Source organism: Orycteropus afer, unplaced genomic scaffold (assembly GCF_000298275.1).
Source record: "Orycteropus afer afer isolate SDZICR_OR568_19922 unplaced genomic scaffold, OryAfe1.0 scaffold00021, whole genome shotgun sequence".
NCBI classification, from domain to species: Eukaryota; Metazoa; Chordata; class Mammalia; order Tubulidentata; family Orycteropodidae; genus Orycteropus; species Orycteropus afer.
Window position 1 is genome coordinate 8,969,029 of NW_006921608.1, and position 22,632 is coordinate 8,991,660.

Genomic DNA, 22,632 nt, shown 5'->3' on the forward strand with positions numbered 1-22,632 from the left:
GCCACCAGAGCTCCTGTATGTAAATAAGGGAATGATGATACAAATGATAGGGTATCTATGAGATAGAAAACCATCATGTCATTTTAAAAAAATCCTAAGTTTTTTTTTTTAAGTCTATTTAATAATGAGGTGAATGTGGTGAATGCACACAATATGTTGTCATGGAAAAAAGTATGTTGTTATTAGGTGTCACTAAGTAGGTTTGGCTCATAGCAACCCTGTGTACACGAGAACACACACTGCCCAGTCCTGCGTCATCTTCACAGTCGTTGCTATCCTTGAGCCCCTGTTGCAGCCACGATGTCAGTTCATCTCGTTGAGGGCATTCCTCTTTTTCTCTGACTTTCTGCTTTACCAAACATGATATCCTTGTCCAGGGACTGGTCCCTCCTGATAACATGAGCAAAGTACAAGAGACAAGTCTTGCCATTCTCATTTCTAAGGAGCACTCTGGCTATACTTTCAAGACGAATATGTTGATTCTTCTGGCAGTCTGTGTTCTTTGCTAACACCATACTTCAGAAGCATTAATTCTTCTGTGGTCTTCCTTATTCATTGTCCTGCTTTCACATGGATATAAGGCAATTTAAAATACCTTGGCTTGGGTTAGACACACCTTAGTCTTCAAAGTGATTGATACCTTTATTCTTTAACACATTAAATAGGTCTCTTGCAGCAGACTGACCCAGTGCAATACATCAGCCTTTGATTTCTTGACTGCTGCTTCCAATGGTAGTCATTGTGGATCCAAGTAAAATGAAATCCTTGGTAACCTCAATCTTTTCTCCGATTATCACAATATTGCTTATTGGTCCAGTTGTAAGAATTTTTGTTTTCTTTCTGTTAAGGTTTAATCCATACTGAAGGCTATAGTCTTCGGTCTTCATCAGTAAGTGCTTCAAGTCTTCTTTACTTTCACCAAGCAAGGTTGTGTCATCTGTCAATCACTTGTTGTTCATGAGTTTTCCTCCAATCCTAATGCTATATTCTTCATATGGTCCAATTTCTCGGATTTTTTGTTCAACATACAGATTGAATAAGTATGGTGAAAGGATACAACCCTGACACACACCATTTCTGATTTTAAACCATGCACTATCCCCTTGTTCTATTTGAATGACAGCCTCTTGGTCTGTGTACAATGGAGTGTTCTGGAATTCCCATTCTTCACAATGTTATCCATAATTTGTTAAGATCCACACAGTTGAATGCCTTTGCATAGTCAAGAAAACACAGGTAAACATCTTCCTCGTATTCTCTGCTTTCAGCCAAGATCCATGTGACATCAGCGATGACATCCCTTGGTCTGTATCCTCTTCTGAATCCGGCTTGAATTTCTGACTGTTCCCTGTTGAATTATTTTTAACAAGATTTTACTTGTGATATTCATGATAGTGTTTGATAATTTCCACATGCTGTTGGATCACATTCCTTTGGGATGAGCACAGATATGGATCTCTTCTAGTCATTTGGCCAGGTAGCTGTCTCCCAAATTTCCCTGCATAAACAAGTAAGCACATCCAGCACTGCATCTGTTTGTTGAAACATCTCAGGAGGTATTCCATCAATTCCTGGAGCCTTGTTTTTTGGCAATTTATTCAGTTCAGTTTGGACTTTTTCCTTCAAGATTATTTGTTCTTGATCATATCTACCTCCTGAAATGATTGAACATTGACCAATTCTTTTTGACTCTCTCTATTCCATCCTTTGATGCTTCCTTGCATCATTCGGTATTTTGCCCTAGAAACCTTTAATACCGCAACTCAAAGCTCACGTTTTTCTTCAGTTCTTTGAGCTTGAGAAATGCTGCGTGTGTTCTTCCCTTTTGATAGTCTAACTCCAGTCTTGCACATTTCATTATAATGTTTACTTTGTTTTTTTCCAGCCACCCTTTGAAATCTTCTGTTTACCTGCTTTACTTCGTCATTTCTTTTATTTGCTTTTTACGTACTCTCCATTCAAGAGCAAGCTTCAGAGTCTCTTCTTACATCCATTTTAGCCTTTTCTTTTTTTCCTGCTTTTTATTGGCCTTTTGCTTTGTATGATGTCCTTGATGTCATCTCATAACTCATCTTGGTCTTCAGTCATTGGTGTTCACTGTGTCAAATCTGTCCTTGAGGTGGTCTCCACATTCAGGTGGGATATACTCAAAGTTGTATTTTGGCTCATGTGGTTTTGTTTTAATTTTCTTCAGCTTCAACTGAAACTTGCATGTGAACAATTAACGGTCTGTTCCATGCCACCCGCTGGCCTCATATTGACTGATGATACTGAGCTTCTCCATTGTCTCTTTCCACAGAGGTAGTCCGTTTGATTCCTAAATAGTCCATGTGGTGAGGTCCACATGTATAGTCACTATTTATGTTGGAAAAAAATACATATTTGCAATGAATAAATCACTGGTTTTGCAAAAATTCTATAATGCAAACTCCAGCATCATTTCTATCATCAAGGCATCAGTACTTTCCAACTATGGATGCTTCTTGTTTGTTTCTTACTTTGGCATTCCAATGACCAGTAATTGTCAGTGCATCTAGATTGCGTATTTAGTCAATTTTCAGACTGCAGAAGTTGGTAAAAATCTTCAATTTCTTTATCTTTGGCTTGGTGCACGAATTTGAATAATAGTAGTATTAACAGGTCTTCCTTGTGGGTGTATGGATATTATACTATCACTGGCAGCATTGTGCTTCAGGATAATTCATGAAACATTCTTTGTGATGATGATGGCCATTCCTCTTCAATTTGTCCTTTCTGGCATAGTAGACCATATGATTATCAGATTCAAAATGGCCAACACCAGTCCATTTCAGCTCACGAATGCCTAGGATATCACTCTTATGTGTTCTATTTCATTTTTGACAACTTCCAGTTTTCCTAGATTTATACTTCGCACATTCCATGTTCTGGTTATTAATGGCCATTTGCAGCCATTTCTTCTCATTTAGAGTCACACCACATCAGCAAATGAAGGTACTGAAAGCTCTACTCCATCCACATCATTAAGGTCTACTCTACTTTCAGGAGACAGCACTTCCCCGTCATGTTTTAAGTGCTTTCCGACCTAAGGGGCTCATCTTCCAGCACTACAACAAACAGTGCTTCGCTGCTATTCATAAGGTTTTCAGTGTGCAACACATCCTTCCTTGTCTATCTCAGTCTGGAAATGCCATTGAAACCTGTCCACCATGGTGACCCTTCTGGTATTTGAAATACTGCATAGCTTTCAGCATCACAACAACACACAGGCCACACAGTGCAATAACTGATAGACAAGTGGTGGGAAAAAAAATGTACAAAATTATATGTAGCAAAGTACCAATTTTAAAAAATATTCAGAGTATAAATACAGCTATATTTAAAATTCTATACTCCTTAAGACAGAAGACACATTCAAAATAGGGTAACTATCAGGCTTGAGTCAGAAGCTCTGGTGGCACAGTAGTTAAGCATTCAGTTGCTTATCAAAAGATCAGTGGTGTGAACCCACCATCCACCCTGCTGGAGAAAGAGGTGTCAGTCTGCTTCTGTAAATGTTATAGCCTTGGAAACCCTATGGAGCAGTTCTACTCTGTAGAGTCACTATGAGTCGGAATTGACTCAACAGCAACAGAGTTTATGGGGCATGACAGTGGTTTATAAAAGGAATATTAAGTAAAGGTGTGAGCAGGTTGAAGGAAAACCACAAGAAATAGTGCAGTATCCTGGGGCTAGAAATAGCTTGGGCTGTTAGAATAAAGAATAAGAGGAGATGGTTGCAGAGAGAGAAAGACTCTTTGAGAGTAGCTGGTGTGGGTTTGGTGTGGTTCTGGTTATATGAGACCTTCAGGAGAGTGGCACAGTCAGCCCAAGAAGAAGAGATGGAGAAATAAATACCCTGAACCCTCTCTCTTCATCCCTCATATCTCCTACCAGAGTTTTCTCACTGGTTAATTCAAGCTGAAGCTAAATGGGAAACTCAAGCATCTGGGGCAGAGCATAGTGGAGAGGGGTGGAGAATGGATCTGGAAAGGATGTGGAAGATATTCAGAAGGTATTAATTGAACAGTTGTCTATTAAGAGCATACAGTGTCTAAACACTATGATAAACAACAGCAAAAAAAAAAAAAAAACCCACAAGTAATTGCAATATATAGTGTTTTATTATGGTAGGGAAAGTATAGAGTATGATGGAATGAGAGAAAGTTGACCTCATCTAGGAGATAGTATCCCCAAAGGAAATGATTACTAAATTGAGACCTGAAAGGATCAAAGTTAGCTGAGGGAAGGAGTGGGTATGCATGGGAAGACAAAGAATGTTCCTGGCAGATGGAATAGCCTGTGGAAAAGCTTCAAGGTCAAAGACAGTATAAGAACAAAGAAAGTTGTTGAACATTCCAGCAATTTTCATCAAATAATGTACAGTATAAACTTTAATGAGCCAGGCACTATGCAGTAAGTTCAGTATGGCAGCACCATTGAGTGTAAGAAGAGTGTAGAAGGGAAACCGGGGCTCTTGAGGGAGGGAGTGAAGGAATATGTTCTCTATCATACAGGTGTAGAATACTTTTAAGAAGGAATGTGGCCAATTGAAAAGTGTGTTTTAGAAGATTACTCAACCTGTAGTACAAGAAATGGGTGGAGTGGAAGTGGAAGGGCCCCGGGCGAAGAACAAATCTACAGCCAAAAAGACCAGTTTAAATGCTGTTGCTAGTTGAGAAATTATGGTGTCCTCGAGTAGGATGGTATCAGTGGGAATTGGGAGTCGTAGATAGGTCCAAGAGAGATATATGGTATAGAATCAAAATAAAAAACCAAACCTATTGCCGTCTGGTCAATTCTGACACATAACAACCTTATAGGACAGCGGAGAACTGTATTATAGAGTCTCCAAGGCTGTAATTGACAGGAATCTGCCAGCTATTCAAGCTGGATTCAGAAGATGACATGGAATGATGGGTATCATTGCTGATGTCTGATGCATCTTGACTGAAAGCAGAGAATACCAGCAAGATGTTTATTTGTGTTTTGTTGACTATGCAAAGGCATTTGACAGTGTGGATCATAACATTATGCATAACATTACAAAGAATGAGAATCAGAACATTTAATTGTGCTCATGCAGCGCCTGTACACAGATCAAGAGGCAGTTGTTCAAACAACAAGGGCATACTGCATGGTTTAAAATCAGAAACTGGGTGTGTTTCATGACACTGTTCAATCTGTATGATAAGCAGATAATCCAAGAAGCTGGATAAAATATTGAAGTTGTCAAGGATTTTATTTGATTTGTATCGACAATCAATGCTCATGGAAGCAACAGTCAAGAAATCAAATAATGTATTGCGTTGGGCTTATGTGCTGCAGAAGATCTCATTAAAGTATTTAAAAGCGAAGATGTCACTTTGAGGACTAAGGTGCACCTGACTCAAGCCATGGTATTTTCAGTCACCTCATAGGCATGTGAAAGCTGGACAATGAATAAGGAAGACAGTGTTGGCAAGAAATATTAAGTATACCATGGACTGCCAGTAGAGATCTATCTTTGAAGAAGTGTACCCAGAATCCTCCTTAAAAATGAGGATAATGGGAGTTTGTCTCACGTCCATTGGACGTGTTATCAGGAGGGACACCATGCCTGGTAAAGTAGAGGGTCAGCGAAAAAGAAGATCCTCAAGGAGATGGATTGGGAACAGTAGCTGCAACAGTGAGCTCAAATGTAGAAATGATTGTGAGGATGGTGGAGGACTGGGCAGTGTTTTGCTCTGTTGTATATTGGGTGGCTATGAGTTGAAACAGGAGTTCTGGTAGCATAGTTCCTAACACATGTGACTGCTAACCAGAAGGCTGGCACTGTTCAATCTGTATGATGAGCAGATAATCCAAGAAGCTGGATAAAATATTGAAGTTGTCAAGGATTGTATCAACAATCAATGCTCATGGAAGCAACAGTCAAGAAATCAAATAATGTATTGCATTGGGCTTATGTGCTGCAGAAGATCTACCAGCCACTCCTCGGAAGAAAGACTAGACAATCTACTTCAGTAGCAATACTACCTTGGAAACCCAAGGAAGGGTTGCTATGAGTCGGAACTGACTTGACAGCAGTGAGTTTGGTTTGGTTTGATGAATTGAAACAGACTTAAGGGCACCTAGCAACAACAAGTTTGTGAATCTCTTATCAGATATATGATTTGCAAAGATTTTCTCCCATTCAGTGGGTTGCTTTTCATGTTCATGATTAGTGTCTTTTGAAGCACAAAAGTTTTAAAACTTTTTAACGATTATGGTCCTTATTGGTTCATGTTGCAGCTGTTGCACCTAACAACAGCAGTTTTTACAGAAGCATTCTGCCACATCTTTCTTCTAGAGAGCCACTGGTGGGATCGAACCACCAACCTATTGGTTAGCAGTCAAGCTCTTAACCACTACCAGTGCTCCATATAGACTTGTTAATTGATAAAAAGGGATTCAGGGTTCATGGATAGTCCCCAGGTTTCTGGTTTGAACATGTGTAGATAGTAGTGCAGTTTATTGAGCTGTACAGAACACTGAAACAAGAGCACTTCAACAACGATGGGGAAAACAACTAGTTAAGTTTTGGATATGCTTCAGTGAAATATATAGATCTGAAAATCAGCAAAAAGGTCTCAAGATAAAGAACTATGTGTACCTGTGTCTACAGTCATAAAAGAAGGGGAAGAAAGAAAGTAAGGGCGGTCATCTCTCAGTGGTGGCATTGTGAGTGACTTACTTTCTTCTTTGTTCCTTTCTGTGTTTCTAAATTTCCTGTAGTGCATATATATAGCTTTTTTTTTAAGCTATTTTTAATGATTGTGCTAGTTCAATATTTATGACCTGAAAAGAGTTTTTAAATGTTACTCTGTTACTGTATTTCATTGTCAGTTGCAGATATAAAGCATCTGGAGGTTTCTGGTCTGAAAGAGAACGGAAATAAATTTATAAAAAATTTCCCTAGACTTGCTTTATTTTTTATGTAAAATATATTATCTTTGCTTAGTTTTTACTTCCTCTACTTTATATTGTTGAATTGCCTTTATCATTCTCTTCCTACAAGCCCTGCCTCCCAATCTCATTTCCTACAGATACTACCATTAACATATGCGGTGTTTCGGTCTATTCCTTTTTCTAGGCATACTCAAACATATGTAAAAACACATACACAGTGGCAGAGGATGGTTCTTTAAGATAGTTATAGCCATGTTATTCTCAGTATAGTCAGACATCTTTCTGCCTATCTCAATCTTTTTATTTATTTACTTATTTATTTGTGTGTCCTACATTTCCTCCATGCGAATGTTGCCCCTCTGGTGCCCTGTGGCGTCCCGTGGCTATCTCAGTCTTTTTAAATGTTTACAGTGGTTCATGGTACAGATGTATCATGATTCATTTAAATATTCCCCTACTGATGAATATTGAGATTATTTTTACTTCTGCTGTCACAGAAGTTGGCAACAGCAAACATCTTTATGCATCTTTGTATACTGAGGCTAGTATGTCTATAAAATATATTCTTAGAAATGCAACTGCTAGGTCAAAGGATCATTGCATTTAAATTTGGATAACTGCTATAAATTGCTCTCTAAAAGAGCATGAGTGCCTCTTTCAATATGCCCTCACCAAAAATTGATATTAACAAACATTTAAATGGTTTTCAATCTGGAAAGAAAAAAAAAATGTCTTTTCTTAATTTGCATTTATTTTTCTGTGAGGTTGAGCACTTTATCAGTGCTTCTTGGCTATTTGTATTTTTTTGCAAATTGAAATTTCATATCTTTGCCCATTTTTCTTTGGGGCTGTTTGTCTTTCTCTTGTTGATTTGTAGGTATTTCTTGCATAGTAGCTTTATGAACCATTTATTATATATAATTATATATATATTATTTTGTCAAAGAAGTATTATGTTTTAAACATTGAAAACACATTTCAATTCTTTTATTTGGAAAACATAAAATATCATATAAGTTTGTTTATGCTTTAACCTGTCATATTTTGTTACAGCTTTTGAGAATCAGAAAAAGATATATGAGTTCTGATATTGGTGTATGTGTGAGATGAGGTGTAGAAAGAACATTTTCAGGAAAAAAGTTACTGCATCAACATTTTTCTTTCCTATTACAGTACTCACGTTTTGGCAGCATTCTTGTTTTAATTGAGACTTGTAGCTAGTTTATGTTTTGAATATTTTTGAGCATTTTAATAATACATTTTCCAGTTCAAACCCACCAGCCACTCCTCAGAAGGAAGGTTGGGCAATCTACTTCCATAGTGATACTGTCTCAGAAACCCAAGGAGGGGTCGCTATGAGTCGGGCCTGACTCAACGCCATGTAACAACAACAACATTACAAAAATCTCTTCTTGAGATAGTCTCTAAATTGAGGGAAAATAAAATCAAAGAAGGCATTGGTGAGAAACAAGCCTCCAAGAATTGACATAATACCAATTGAAATGTTTCAGCAAACAGATGAAAAGCTGGAAATGCTCACTCATTTATGCCAAGAAATTTGGAAGATAGCTACCTGACTGGAAGAGAACCATATTTTGCCCATTCTAAAGGAAAGTGATTCAACGAAATGTGGAATTATCAAAGAATATCATTAATATCATATGCAAATAAACTTTTGCTGAAGATAATTCAAAAACAGTTACAGCAGCACATAGACAGGGACCTTCAGAAATTTAAGCTGGATTCAGAAGAGGACATGGAACAGGAATATCATTGCTGTATCTGATGGCTCTTGGCTGAAAGCAGAGAATACCAGAGAGATGTTTAGCTGGGTTGTATTGACTACGCAAAGGCATTCAACTCTGTGGATCATAACAAATTATGGATAATATTGTAAAGAATGGGAATTCCAGAATATTTAACTGTGCTTATGCGGAACCTGTACATAGACTAAGAGGCCGTCATTCAAACAGAATAAGGGGATACTGCATAGTTTAAAATCAGGAAGGGTGTGCTCCAGGGTTGTATCCTTTCACCATACTTGTTCAATCTGTATGGTGAACAGATAATCCAAGAAGCTGGACTATATGAGGAAGAACATGGCATCAGGATTGGAGGAAGGCTCATTAACAACCTGCAATATGCAGATGACACAACCTTGCTTGCTAAAAATGAAGATGACTTGAAGCACTTACTGATGAAGATCAAAGACTACAGTGTTCAGTATGGATTACACCTCAACATAAAGAAAAAAAATCCTCACAACTGGACCAATAAGCAACATCATGATAAACGGAGAAAAGATTGAAGTTATCAGGGGTTTCGTTTTCCTTGGATCCACAATCAATGCCCAGGGAAGCAGCAGTCAAATCAGAGGACTTAGTGCATTGGGCAAATCTGCTGCAAAAGACTGTGTTAAAGTGTTGAAAAGCAAAGATGCACTTTAAGGACTAAGGTGCACCTGATCCAAGCCATGGTATTTTCAGTTGCCTCATACACATGTGAAAATTGGACAGTGTTTCTTCATTTTTTTTGAATAAACTTTGTTTAAAGAACAAAGAACTGATGCCTTTGAATTATGGTGTTAGCGAAGAATATTAAATATTCCATGGACTGCCTGAATAACAAACACATTTGTCTTGGAAGAAGTACAGCCAGGATGCTCCTTAGAAGCAAAGATGGTGAGATTTCACCTCATGCACTTTGGACATATTATCCAGAGGAACCAGTCCCTGGAGAAGGACATCATACTTGGCAAAGTAGAAGATCAGTGAAAAAGAGGAAGACCCTCAACAAGATGATTTGACACAGTGGCTGCAACAATAGGCTTAAACACAGCAAAGACTGTGAGGATGGTGCCTGACTGGGCAGTGTGTTGTTCTGTAGGACATAGGGTCACTGTGAGTCAGAACTAACTCAGTGGCACTTAACAACAACAACAACAACAAAACCCTAAGTGTTATAACATATTTACATAAGAGGCTTTTGAAATTATGTAAGAGGGAATACATATGGATGAAGTATTGCACAGCTTAATCAAAGTAACTCATGCCACTAAGTTGTACACAAGAAAAAGGATGTTTGGGTAATGCAAAGTTATATATAATTTTACTACAACAACAACAGCATACATGTGTGTGTATGGATATGTGTATACATAGAAAAAATAGAACTCACAGAAACAGATACTTCTTAGACATAACCATATAGGATTGCTTAGTTTTCTTGGTCTGAAGATTTATGGTCATAGTCTTGTGAAACAACTCAGTTGTATAGTTAATAAAGTTTGTGCTCTAATCCTAGTTTGGTGAGTAGCATCTGGGGTCTTAAAAGCTTGTGAGTGGCCATCGAAGATACAACTATTGTTCCTTGGAGCAAAAGAGAAAGAAGGAAACCTAAGATTTAGAGAATGAACCATTCTACAGAACTAACTGTCTACATGGTCCTCCATGGCCTTCTGTAACCTGAGACCAAAAGAATTAGATGGTACACATCTGTCACTACCAGATGTTCTGATCAAGGCCACAACAGGTGGATCCTCATAAAAAGGGAGAAAAACATGGGACAGAACTTCAGACTCTTAAAAGTCCAGAATTACTGGACCCACTGAGACTACAGCGGTCCCTGAGACTATTGCCCTGAGATACTCTGTAAACCCTGAATCAAAACTGTCCCCTCCAGGCATTTTTTAGCTTAATATCACATTAGCTCATAAAGAACATCACCCTTGATCATCAGTACTCTAAAGCATAGATGAGAGGGTTAGAGGACAGTGAGAATAGATCAACAGGAATGTAACAAATAGAACAGAAATAATGAGAATGTTGATGTAATGTGATGAGTATAACAAATGTAACTGAACAGAACGTGTAGAAATTGTTGAGTGGAACCCTATTTCAGTGTATACAGGTCCACCAAAAATACAATAAAATGTTAGGTTTTTTTTAAAAAAAGAATGGGATCCAACACTTTCTACAATATTATTTGAGTGCTTAGTGTGCCCTCAATAAGTACTTCCATAAAATATATAAATGTATTAATTTAAAATCTGTCTTGGAGGAAGTATAGCCAGAACGCTCCTTAGAAGCAAGAATGGCCAGACTTCATCTGACGTACTTTGGTCATGTTGTCAGAAGGAACTGGACCTTGGAGAAGAATATCATGCTTCATAAAGTAGGGGGTCAGAGAAGACCCTCAACAAGATGGATTGGCACAGTGGCTGCAATACTAGGCTCAAACATAGCAGGGATTGTGAGAATGGCACAGGACCAGGCAGTGTTTCATTCTGCTGTACGTAGGGTCACTATGAGTCAGAGCCTAAGGCATCTAACTGCTAACCATGAGGCTGGCGGTTCAAATCTACCAACCACTCCTCAGAAGGAAGGTTGGGCAGTCTACTTCTGTAGTGATACTGCCTTGGAAACACAGGGAGGGATCGCTATGAGTTGGATCCAACTCCATGGCAGTGAGTTTGGTTTTGGTTTTGGTAACAACAACAAATAATCCTGGAAAATTAGTTTCTCTACCTAAAAGTTTTTTGTTTTTTTTTCTGAATTTATCTTTTCTATATGACTGATTATGTGATATCTGTATTTATATGTGATTTCAAGCTGGAACTTTTTTTTTCACCAAACTTTGTGTATCCTTTAATGTAGTGAATGATGGACTGGAACTGAGACCAAAGTATAAAGGAATTTTGCATTGTTTGACTACTATTTGGAAACTTGATGGACTACGTGGACTTTACCAAGGAGTAACCCCAAATGTGTGGGGTGCAGGTTTATCCTGGGGACTCTACTTTTTCTTGTAAGTAGATCTGGGAGATTTTAACAATACTGAGTAAAAAAGAATTTTTCTCCCTAGTGATTTTTTACATGACAGTTGATAAAGGAATATGACTTATTTAATCCATTTTTTCTGAATTGGAAGGTTCAAAAAGTGCAAGATCATTTATTAGTTTCATATTTGTTCTGGAAGAAAGTTCTTAATAGGAAGAAAGTTTTTAATAGGAGGAAAGTGGATGAGATGGGAAATGACTCCTTACAGCAGACACTTCAATGAAGTGAATTCAGGAAGGTGAAATGTTTAACTGGTAACTTTTGTAGGCTTAATACTTGTATATTGTAATCTTATAAACCATTTTCAGCAAATCCATTCTTGAAAAGTTCTCATTTTGTGGTTGCATTGTACATTACTTCTGGGATACTGTTGTGAACATAATTTCAAACAGACTTTAGTGGTTTAAGATACCTCTTCAACTGTTGATCAGACTGTTTGTGTTTACATTTTTAGTTACAATGCCATCAAATCATATAAGACAGAAGGAAGAGCTGAGCAACTCGAGGCAACAGAATACCTTGTCTCAGCTGCTGAAGCTGGTAAGGCCGAGTGGGCAGCACAAAGATGCCAGTCTCCAGCTGGATTTTTACTGGTGCTTTCATTGTATTTTCCCTTTAACACCAGAGTCTAAATATGCTCATCTAACTCTATTACTCAGTTACCATGTGAAATTTCTTAGAAAGCAGGTATTTCCCTTGATTACTCTGGATAGATTCAAGAATTATCACAGAAGGGGTAAAATTTAGCAAAATTATAACTCCCTTAATAGTATAAGATGGTTTGATAGAGTATTTATAATTCCAATTTAAAAATTACAGTTTAGTAGCCTGTTGAATTGCTTTATGCATGAATAATATCCAGAGGGAAAAACACAACGTAAGTTCCATAAGTCTTTACCTTGTTTTTGTGATGTTCTTAATATTGTGAGTTCTTTAAGACAAATACCTTACTCACTTTTGAATACCTGTTTGCAGAGTCTACAATAGGACTCAATAAATATTTGTTAAATATATGACTACTTAAGAAACTCAAACAAGAAATTTAACAATATTTTTAAAAATTGCATTAGCGCTCTCTATCAAGAAGGTAAAATCTTGTTTATTACATTATATAGTTTTCTTTTTGAGGTGTAATAGCCTCTTTGAATGGATGTGAGGGAAATTGTGGTGAATATACGTGTGCAGATGTTGAATTTGTGGTGTCCTGCTCTTCAACCCCTCTAGTTTACACCATCTCCTGGCCCTAAGACTCCTTATCACAGTCTGCTTCTCAGAACTTCCATCTGTTCTCTACACCAATAACACTGTTTAGGACCCACACCTATCCTCACATCTCAAAGGGAAAATATTTCACATTTCCATCTCCCTTTTACCTCTCACCAACCACATGAGGAACTTGTTATAAGCACCAAAAACTGTGTCTACCCTAAGACTGGGAGTCTCTGGGTGATACACATGGTTAAGCACTGAGCTACTAGCTGAAAGCTACTACTAGGTTGGTAGTTTAAATCTACCTAGAGGCACCTCAAAAGACAGGCCTAGTGATCTACTTTGCAAAGGTCACAGCTTTGACAACCCTATGGAGCAGTTCTATTCTGTACACATGGGGTCACCATGAGTCGGAATTGACTCAACAGTGACTGACAATTAACAACAAACCCAAGACAGTGGCTTGAAGACCACAGGTCTTCCAGGTACAGCTCCTGTACAACCTCCTTCTTATATAAATGGACTGTTCTTAATTTGGATTATCACAAATGAGAAAGTGCCTGTGTATACTAAGTAATCTTACTTAAATCTGATTTTAGGAGCCATGACCCTCTGCATTACAAACCCATTATGGGTAGCAAAAACACGCCTTATGTTACAGTATGAAGGTGAGGTTAACCTTCCACAGCGACAGTATAAAGGATTGTTTGATACTCTTACGAAAATACATAAGTATGAAGGTGTGCGTGGACTATATAAGGTAATAACTTAATATCATATTTTGAATAACTGAAAATTATAACCGGTTAAGTTTATTTTATAATGTCGGTTGAGTTTATTGTCTTGAGTTCTGAATAACCCATAATCAATCCTAAAAAGAAGCAAAACTAAGACACAATTTAATAAAAACTGAAACCTAGTTTACAATGTTGAAATTGTATTTTAAACTGTTTATCTTTGTTACTATAATATGTCTTATGACAGTGGAGGGTGTGAGAAGAACTATCTGAAATTTTGTCCAGTACGTTTTCTCTAGGTCATACAACCAGGTCATTTATTCTCTACTCTCCTCCCTGGAAGCTGTGGTCTCTTGGGAACTTGGGGTAACAGGATCTTAGAAGATTTTATTAACCTCATTGCCTGTGTACCAAATGTATAACAACTCCAATCTGTCTCAGTGAAATATCTTTGGCCACATCTTGTAAGAATTAAAAAACAACAAAGCCAGCCCCTTGCTTATTGTAGTATTTTTGAAATTTCTTCCTAGTGACAGTAAGATCTGTTTTCAGATTCTGTAATGACTTTATAGTTCCTTTTCTCTTTCCCTGTTTCCTGTCCTCCAACTCTTACTCCCATGACCTGTTTACCCCCATAAAATTTTTTAGGCCATACATACTTTAAAATAAAAACTAGCAAAAGCAGACTCACTACCATTGAGTAGATACTGACTCATAGCAACCTCCAGTGGGTCTCCAAGGCAGTAAATCTTTATAGAAGTAGATTGCCCCATCTTCCTTCCATGGAGCAGATGGTGAGTTTGAACCGCCAACCTCCTAGTTAGCAGTCAGATGCCTTAGGCACTATGCCACCAGAGCTCCCTAAAAAATAAAAGTAAAAAAAAAATAAAACTTGATACGTTACATTTTAGTTTGTTTTTCAAGAATTAATTAGGGATTACTGACCCATGAATAAACTTTTGGAAATGTATCATTCAGTACATCATTCATCATTTCTTGCCTCATTCTTTTAGAATACTGACCATCAGTTCATTGAATTACTGCTAGCTTTACTTTAACTTCCCAGAAGTTAATTTTCCGCCCACACCCAGTTCTTGCTGCTGTAAAAAGATACTTTCAGCAGTAACAGGCACAAGAGAACCACTTGTCAAAGTTCTAGTTTCAGTGGTTTTCCTAGAAAAGGTCACCCAGTCCAAAGTCCAGGTAATGAAAGTATGATGGACATTTTAAAAAGTTGTTCAGGGTTGTTTAGTGTTACTGGGAGATACAGAGCTCAAAAACCCAGTCATGGTTTCCATTCCAGAGCTATTTTGGTTAGAAATTTCTATTTCTCTGACCTTATAGTGTGGGTCTTTTCTTTATGTTGATATGTATACTATTTAAAGAAAGACTAAGATGTGAAAATCCAAGCTTTTAACTTAAATAAAGTAGTAAAATAATGCATTTTAGAAATTCCATATACAAAAAAATGTGATTTATGTAAAAGTTAAACAACAAATGAATTTTCTTATACTACATTAAGAAAGGAGAGAAAATATTTCTCTGAAGGTATGTTGTTTGGCTTAGTTTTTTTTTTTTTTTTTTTTTTAAATGGTTGCCTTCTAGGGATTTGTTCCTGGGCTGTTTGGAACATCACATGGTGCCCTCCAGTTTATGGCATACGAATTGCTGAAGTTGAAGTACAACCAGCATATCAATAGGTTACCAGAAGCCCAGTTGGTAAGAGGATTCTCCAAAACATGTTATCATTTACTTTACGGGCATTTTATAGGTGGGAATTTTGCCATGCTTCCTTTGGTGGTATTGTTATGATTACAAGTACTGACTCTGCAACTAATTTAATATTTTATAGGCTAGTGATACACAAATGTTAAAAAATAGAGCCCCTTAATTGTTAAGGGAAGGGTGACAGTATTGTTTACCTATAGATCCCTTTTAATGTTTGTTTTCCTATATAATTTTGACTTCTGTATTTCTAAGGAAAAACAGAAATGTCTTGTTTCATTTCAGAGCACAGTGGAGTATATATCTATTGCAGCACTATCCAAAATATTTGCTGTAGCAGCAACATACCCGTACCAAGTCGTGAGAGCTCGTCTTCAGGATCAACACATTTTTTATAAGGGTGTATTGGATGTTATCACGAGGACATGGAGGTGAGACCCTGGGGTATGTCCAAGTTGGTCTAGACACCTCTTAGACATATAGTTGATGCTTATTTTATAGCAAAGGCCAGTGTGCTGTGACAAAAAGATGGCTAGTGGTTCCTGCTTTCCTGTTTACTACACCTGTGACCATGGACTTAATCTCCCTGAGGCTTGTGACATGGCATATAGGAAGTCATTTTAGGAAAAAAAAAAAAATTTAGTTTAATACAGTTGAGAAGAGCCCACACCTGCAATGGCATCATAACTTTAGCAAATAACTGTTTCCTTATATGGAAAAGACACTTATTCTTTAGCATCTAACGTGGCATTAGTTAGACCGTCACAACTAAACATCCTCATAGCTCCCTTTCATTGTAAAAAGCCCACAGCAGGATTTTTTTTTCCCTAATTTTTTATTGTCATTTGAGAAATTAAAAAACACAATAATGACCAGAATTAGTGGTCAGATAGAGACTGGTGGAACCCCCAAGACTATGGCCCAGGTTATCCTTTGGGCCTGGAAGTGGACTCACTTTTGCAGATTAGCTCCTAGAACGGGATTTTTAAATTTATTTCAGTTCAGAAAATATTGATTGAGAACCTAATTGACAAGTACTAGGCTATATTCTTTATTCTAAGCATTAAGGACATAAAGTTATATTTTTTGTATGTTATATTTAGTGTTGTTTGGTATTTACATAAGCTATGGTAGCATAGTGCCTAAGGCACTTAACTGCTAACCAAAAGGCTGGCGGTTCAAACCTACCAGCCACTCCTCGGAAGGAAGATGGGGCAATCTACTTCCGTAGTGGTACTGCCTCGGAAGCATGAGGAGGGGTCGCTATGAGTCAGCTCCGACTCGAAGGCACATAACAACAACAACAACATGGGATTTTTAATCTCTACATTAGATCAGAGTTAAGACTCCTTCATAAAATAAAAGCATTTGAAAGATAGTTATCATCAAAGCACTTCTGAGTCAGTTTTGAGGCATCCATGTCCTCTTTCTCAGTCAGCCCACAGAAGGAATGCAAGCCCCTCCAAATGGCTCATAAACTACATTATTCCAGGATACTGGAAACATGGACTGCTTGCTACATACCCTGTGTCAGTTAAACATTCATATTTTCAGGCTAACCATTTAGAAAATTAAGTATTAATCTGTTTTTCCCACTAAAGGAAAGAAGGCATCAGTGGATTTTACAAAGGAATTGCCCCTAATTTGATTAGAGTGACTCCAGCCTGCTGTATTACCTTTGTGGTATATGAAAACGTCTTACATTTTTTACTTGACCGGAGAGAAAACAAAGTAAGCTAAAAGAGGATGATTCCAGTATATCGGCCGAAGGCAGCAGCATCTCCTCCTTTGTGTTTGAAACTTAAAACTCAGAAGAATACTGACACTCAGAAAGTGGTCTGTAATCATTAGAAGAAGTCAAAGTACTGCTAAGTCTTCACAGTGTTTTCAGTTTTTTGCCTTCCTGTGTGTAGCTTGGCTACCTCTGCCTCAAACAGCTACCATCAACACAACCTAAAACTGATATCAAGTGTAGAATTTCATAAATTTGTCCATTTTATTGTCTTGAGTAGAAGCTGATTTGCAGTACTCGCTGCTGAATGGATTAGATGAATTTATGTTTTTCTTAAACTGTTTGCCTGGATTGTCTTTAAAATTGACCTCTGTGCAATAGTAAGAAGATAACTTCTTACAAGAATGTCATTGTATGTTTCTAGGGTAAATTAAGCTTTAAGGGTTACTGAAAAAGGTGTTGCCCAAATCCAGACCATTTTAGAATCAGAAGATTTTCATAAGAAAGACTCCACTGTAAATAATGGTCTTCAGTTTTAATTCCATTTGAAGGCACTAATTAGTGAAATGCTACTTCTTAATTTGAAAAGTATCTGACATCTGTTGTCATTCCATTGCTGATGTTTTCCTTTTCAGAGGCTCTCCCATACTTTAAAATGTATTCCTGGTTCTCTAGTTCCTGTGTTTTGGCATTGGCACTTAGTGAATTTGAACTATATAAAATCTGAATCTCTAGAAGCCAGCTATATTGCCCTTTATTTAGCACCTAGGGCTATAACTCAGCCATTGGAGGTGCTAATAAATCCCCCATACAACTTCTGGGATGTTTGAGACATGTTTGTGAGCAAACTGTATGGAAACGGAAATGAGGCTGCATCCCTCTTTAATAACACCCTGCTTAACTTTGGGATATATGAGTCCAGATCCCAAATAAATGATTAATCTACATTTGTTGCTCAAATTCAGGTTTAGATACAAATTACATCAACGGCCATTACAGATTTTATTTTCATGAGTCATTGTAAAATATAAAGAAAAGGTTGCCAGAGGAATAAGTTTTTCTTCATCATAAACATGAATGCTATTGCACTACCATCATTTTGTTGTAAATAAAACATTGTGGTTTTCAAAGCCATATTTAAATTTAAATGGTTCTTTGAAAATAGGTCTATTTTTTATATTTTGAAAATGGCATTGTTTTTAAAATAAAGATAAAATAAGTACCTAATTGTTTTTACTAAAATCTCTTGTAACATGCATAGAAACACTTTATGATGATATATATATATATATATATATATATTTAAATATTTCTGGATTATATTATTTGTGTAAAATCCTGATACTGATCCCTATGTGGAAAGATAAACTGCAATTGATATTTGGAATTTTAGAGGTAGCACAATTACTCGAATGCTTCCTGTTGTTGTTGTTGTTGTTATGTGCCGTGGAGTTGGACCCAACTCATAGCGACCCCTCCTTGGGTTTCTGAGGCAGTATCACTGTGGAAGTAGATTGCCCAACCTTCTGAGGAGTGGCTGGTGGGTTTGAACCGCCAGCTTTCTGGTTAGCAGTCAAGTGCTTTAGGCACTATGCTACCAGAGCTCCTCGAATGTCTTCCTGTGTACCCCCAATTTAATAAAACATAATTCCTGTCCTCTCAGAGCATGTAGGCTAGCAGAATGAATAAAATACACATTAAATAACTACATTTGGGATTAACAACATGCCAGGAGATTTCTACAGAGCTCTGTAGAATCTCTGAGAAAAGAAAATGCATTTCACTCACTCAGCATCAAACACTTTCCTGCATGCCTACTTTGTGCCAGATAGTTTTCCAAGCAGGAAATATTCCAGACAGCATTTGTGCCCTAATGGAATTTTCACTTAGTATGAGGGACAGACAACAGATACATGCATAATATAATTTCAGATACTAAAAGTTAAAATGAAAACAGAGTTGGAACTAGCAATGCTGCTTTAGGTAGGGTGGTTGGGGTCAGGAAAGGCCTTGTGAGGAGGTAATATTTGAAACATTTTGAAAGAAGTGAGGAAGCAAGCCACAGAACGCTCACTCCAAAACCAAACTCACTGCCATTGAGTCCGTTCTGACCCATAGTGACCCCCATTCAGTTTCTGATGCTCTAAATCTTTATGGAAGTAGATTATTCCATCTTCTTTGCATGGAATGGCTTGTGGGTTTGAATTGCTGACCTTCTGGTTAGCAGCCAGATGCCTTGTCCACTATACCACCAGAGCTCCTTCATAAAAAGCTAGAGAAAAAGTATTCTCATACCAAACTCACTGCCATCAAGTCAATTCCAACTCATACTGAGGATCATTGGGTTTCCAAGGCAGTAAACCTTTACCTCTCCTTCCACAAGCAGCTGGTGTGTTTGAACCACCAACCTTCTGGTTAGCAGTCAAGTGCCTTAGGCACTGTGCCACCAGAGCTCCTTGAAAGTATTGTAGGCAGAGAAAATAGCAAGCACAAAGATGCTGAGGCCCAAATCAATTCGGCTAGAGGAGAAGGAGGCGCTCTAGTGGTGCAGTGGTTAAGCACTCAGCTGCTAACTGAAAGGTTGGCAATTCAGAGCTCTGTGGGAGAAAAGACCTGGCAATCTGCACCCATAAAAATTACAGCACAGAAACTCATGAGGCAGTTGTACTCTGCCTCATAAGGTCACCATGAGTCAGAACTGACTGGATGCCACACAACCGCAGAAGAGGGAGAAGAGTGAGGACAGTGTCCAGAGAAGAGGTTGGCAAAGTAGCCAATACAGTGTGATAAAAACAGGTTTGGGAGCCAGACTGGTTTCAGATTGCCCATTTACTGTCTGATCTGTGACAAATCACATCATCTCTGTCTCAAGTTTCCTCGCTTATAAATGGTCCCTTGGATCAGGTCTTCTGAAGCAACGACTGAGATGGTGATTCACGGGCAAGTGACGTATTGAGGGAGTGCTCTTAGGAGAAATCTGTAATGGAGTGAAAAACAAAGCCAGGATGAGGCAGGAGAAGAGGTTTCAGATAGGGATTTTGAAAGTCCATACATAGCTCATGTTATTTAGGAAGATGTGTTTATGGTGGTGGGAAATTGGGCAGCGATTATGGGTGGTGGTTGCACAACATGATTAATGTAATTGATAGCACTACATTGTACACTTGAAAAATATTGAACTGCAAATGTGTTATATATGCTTTTACAACAGCAACCAAAGTCCATAGTTCATAGATTATTGACAGGATTGTAACAATCAAAGTACCTAGCACAATGCCTGGACCACTAAGCATCAGGCCAGATCTTGAGGTAGGTCATGGGAAGGAGTTTGGATTATATGAGAGATTATTCTGGTGATAATAATGGTAACTGATTAGCTTTTACAGATGTCTAATCAAGATAGGTAATCAAGGTAGCTTGGACTTATTGATGGAGTTGGAGGTAGTGATTAAAGATGAGGGAACTAGAGAAGGATTCATGGAGAAATGCATTTGAGCTGGGCTTTGAAGTAACCTTGGGGAAAAAAGCATAGATGTCATTTTTTGAATAGTGAGTTGTCAGTCAACATGGCAATGAAGAAATGGAAGATAAAGCTGAAAGACTGGAGTGATCATGAGAACTTCCAGAGCTTATTAAACCAGTTTGGATTTTTCTGATTGATCAAAGAGTGCTAGAGACGAGAGTAATTAATACAACAGACATGACCCATCTTAAGGGTGACAGAGGAAGGCCAATCAGAAATAAGAAGGGTGAGCTCAAAAAGAGGGTTATCAACCACGTAAATATTTCAGTAGGATGAAGATTAATGCCACTGATAACTTGAAGCAGATCCCAATTATAGAGGCTGAAGACAGATTGCAAGCAGCTGGAGTCAGTTCATTTCACTTTAGGCTGCTCTTTCCTGGATTCAGGCAGATAAAGGACAGGTAAAGAACTTTAGTTGAAAAAGTACTGGGTGTAAGAAGGGCACGGACTGGGAGACTGGCGCAGGGAAACCAGATCTGTTAAAGGGAGAACTCTTGAAGATTTAAAAAAAAAAGAGGCCAAAGAAACAAAAACACCTGCTGGGGCTATGCTCTAGGGAACACAGGGTAGAATGTGATCAGAGGTGATGATGGGAAAAACCATGTTTTGGGAAAAATCTTATATTTCAATATGTTCATTTCTGGGCAGCTAATATGTAGAAAATCATGTTTTTAAAAAACACCACACTAAAAAGGACATCTGAAGAATCATGTTTGAGTTCATGAGTCATCAGAGGATTTTCCTTTGAATGTGGACATTTTCTTGAATGTAAAATCTTTAGATAAGTATGTATTACCACTTTCACAGCAAGAGCTTTTAGCAATTACAAAATACCTTACAGAAATAAAACACTGTGAAATGACTTAAACCTTTAATTTATGCCTGTTTTCTAAAAATGTGTTAGGTAACATGCTGAAAATCTGTGAAGTTTTAGGTTACTTAAAGTCTTAAATTTCTTTTTAAAGAGTGAATAAATGAATAGGAAATAGACATTGGGAACACCTGTTACAAATACCTGTTGTTGGTTGCCTGGTATCCATTTCTCTTCTTTTAGGAAGTTATCCCTCTCTCTGTTCTCAGCTGTGCATGGGGTCGCTATGAGTTGGAAACGACTCGACAGCACCTAACAACAACAACAGCTGTTCTCAGCTTTGCAGTTTAGATGGAATGAGCCTCATGGGTACAAGGGTTGGGCCCGCATTGCAGAGCCAATCTACATGTGCCATCCATGTTCGTAATGAACAGTTTGGAATTGCCACAGTTAACCTAAGCTAATCCAATCAGTAACTCTTTAAAGATAATTTCTGAGAATACTGACACATTCTCTTTGAAGCCACTTTAGGACCCTGAATTGGTATGAGTTTGTCTGAAATGGAGTCCACACTAAACAAATGACAGAAATGTAAACAAACTAGGTACTTATTAAGTCACATTATATGAGATTCTGGATCCATCCTCAACAGCAGCAACATGTACCTCTGGAATTTTCAATTAAGTGAACCAATAAATTGTCTTTATTTTCAAAGCCAGTCTGAGTTGTGTTTTTCTATTGCTTACTGCAATGGGAAGCTGCTTAGATGACGGAGAATCTATGATACAGACTCTACACTCTATATGGCACTTTCTTGTCAACTGCCCTGCTGTTGGTGAACACTTTCTATAGAATTGATGTTACCATTATAAAAAGCACTTTGAGACTGTTACACATGTTGTGGTCACATTACTTCTTCAAAACGTTTTTGGTTTACAGAAAAACAAGTTATTTGCAAAAAGGGCATGAGGATGGCATCTTCTGGCCTCTTCACAGGAGGGAAACAGTCATCGTCAGTAGCCCAAGGCTTACTGCAGCGAGGCCAGACATGCTGCCCCCTTCAGCCTTTTCACCAATTCTGACACCAACCGTCCCTCCACAGCACTC

At 37.9% G+C, this 22,632-nt stretch overlaps 1 protein-coding gene across 1 annotated transcript in view; it reads left to right on the top strand.

Annotated features, from left to right (window-relative positions):
- Positions 1-17,197, top strand: part of SLC25A32 (solute carrier family 25 member 32) — a 20,854-nt gene extending 3,657 nt beyond the window's left edge. Inside the window, exons 2-7 of the mRNA XM_007934798.2 lie at positions 11,604-11,754; positions 12,241-12,326; positions 13,595-13,755; positions 15,338-15,451; positions 15,743-15,888; positions 17,059-17,197. Coding sequence (XP_007932989.1) covers positions 11,604-11,754; positions 12,241-12,326; positions 13,595-13,755; positions 15,338-15,451; positions 15,743-15,888; positions 17,059-17,197 — 797 coding nt within the window. The remainder of the gene's footprint in view (positions 1-11,603; positions 11,755-12,240; positions 12,327-13,594; positions 13,756-15,337; positions 15,452-15,742; positions 15,889-17,058) is intronic.
- The last annotated feature ends 5,435 nt before the right edge of the window (positions 17,198-22,632 follow it).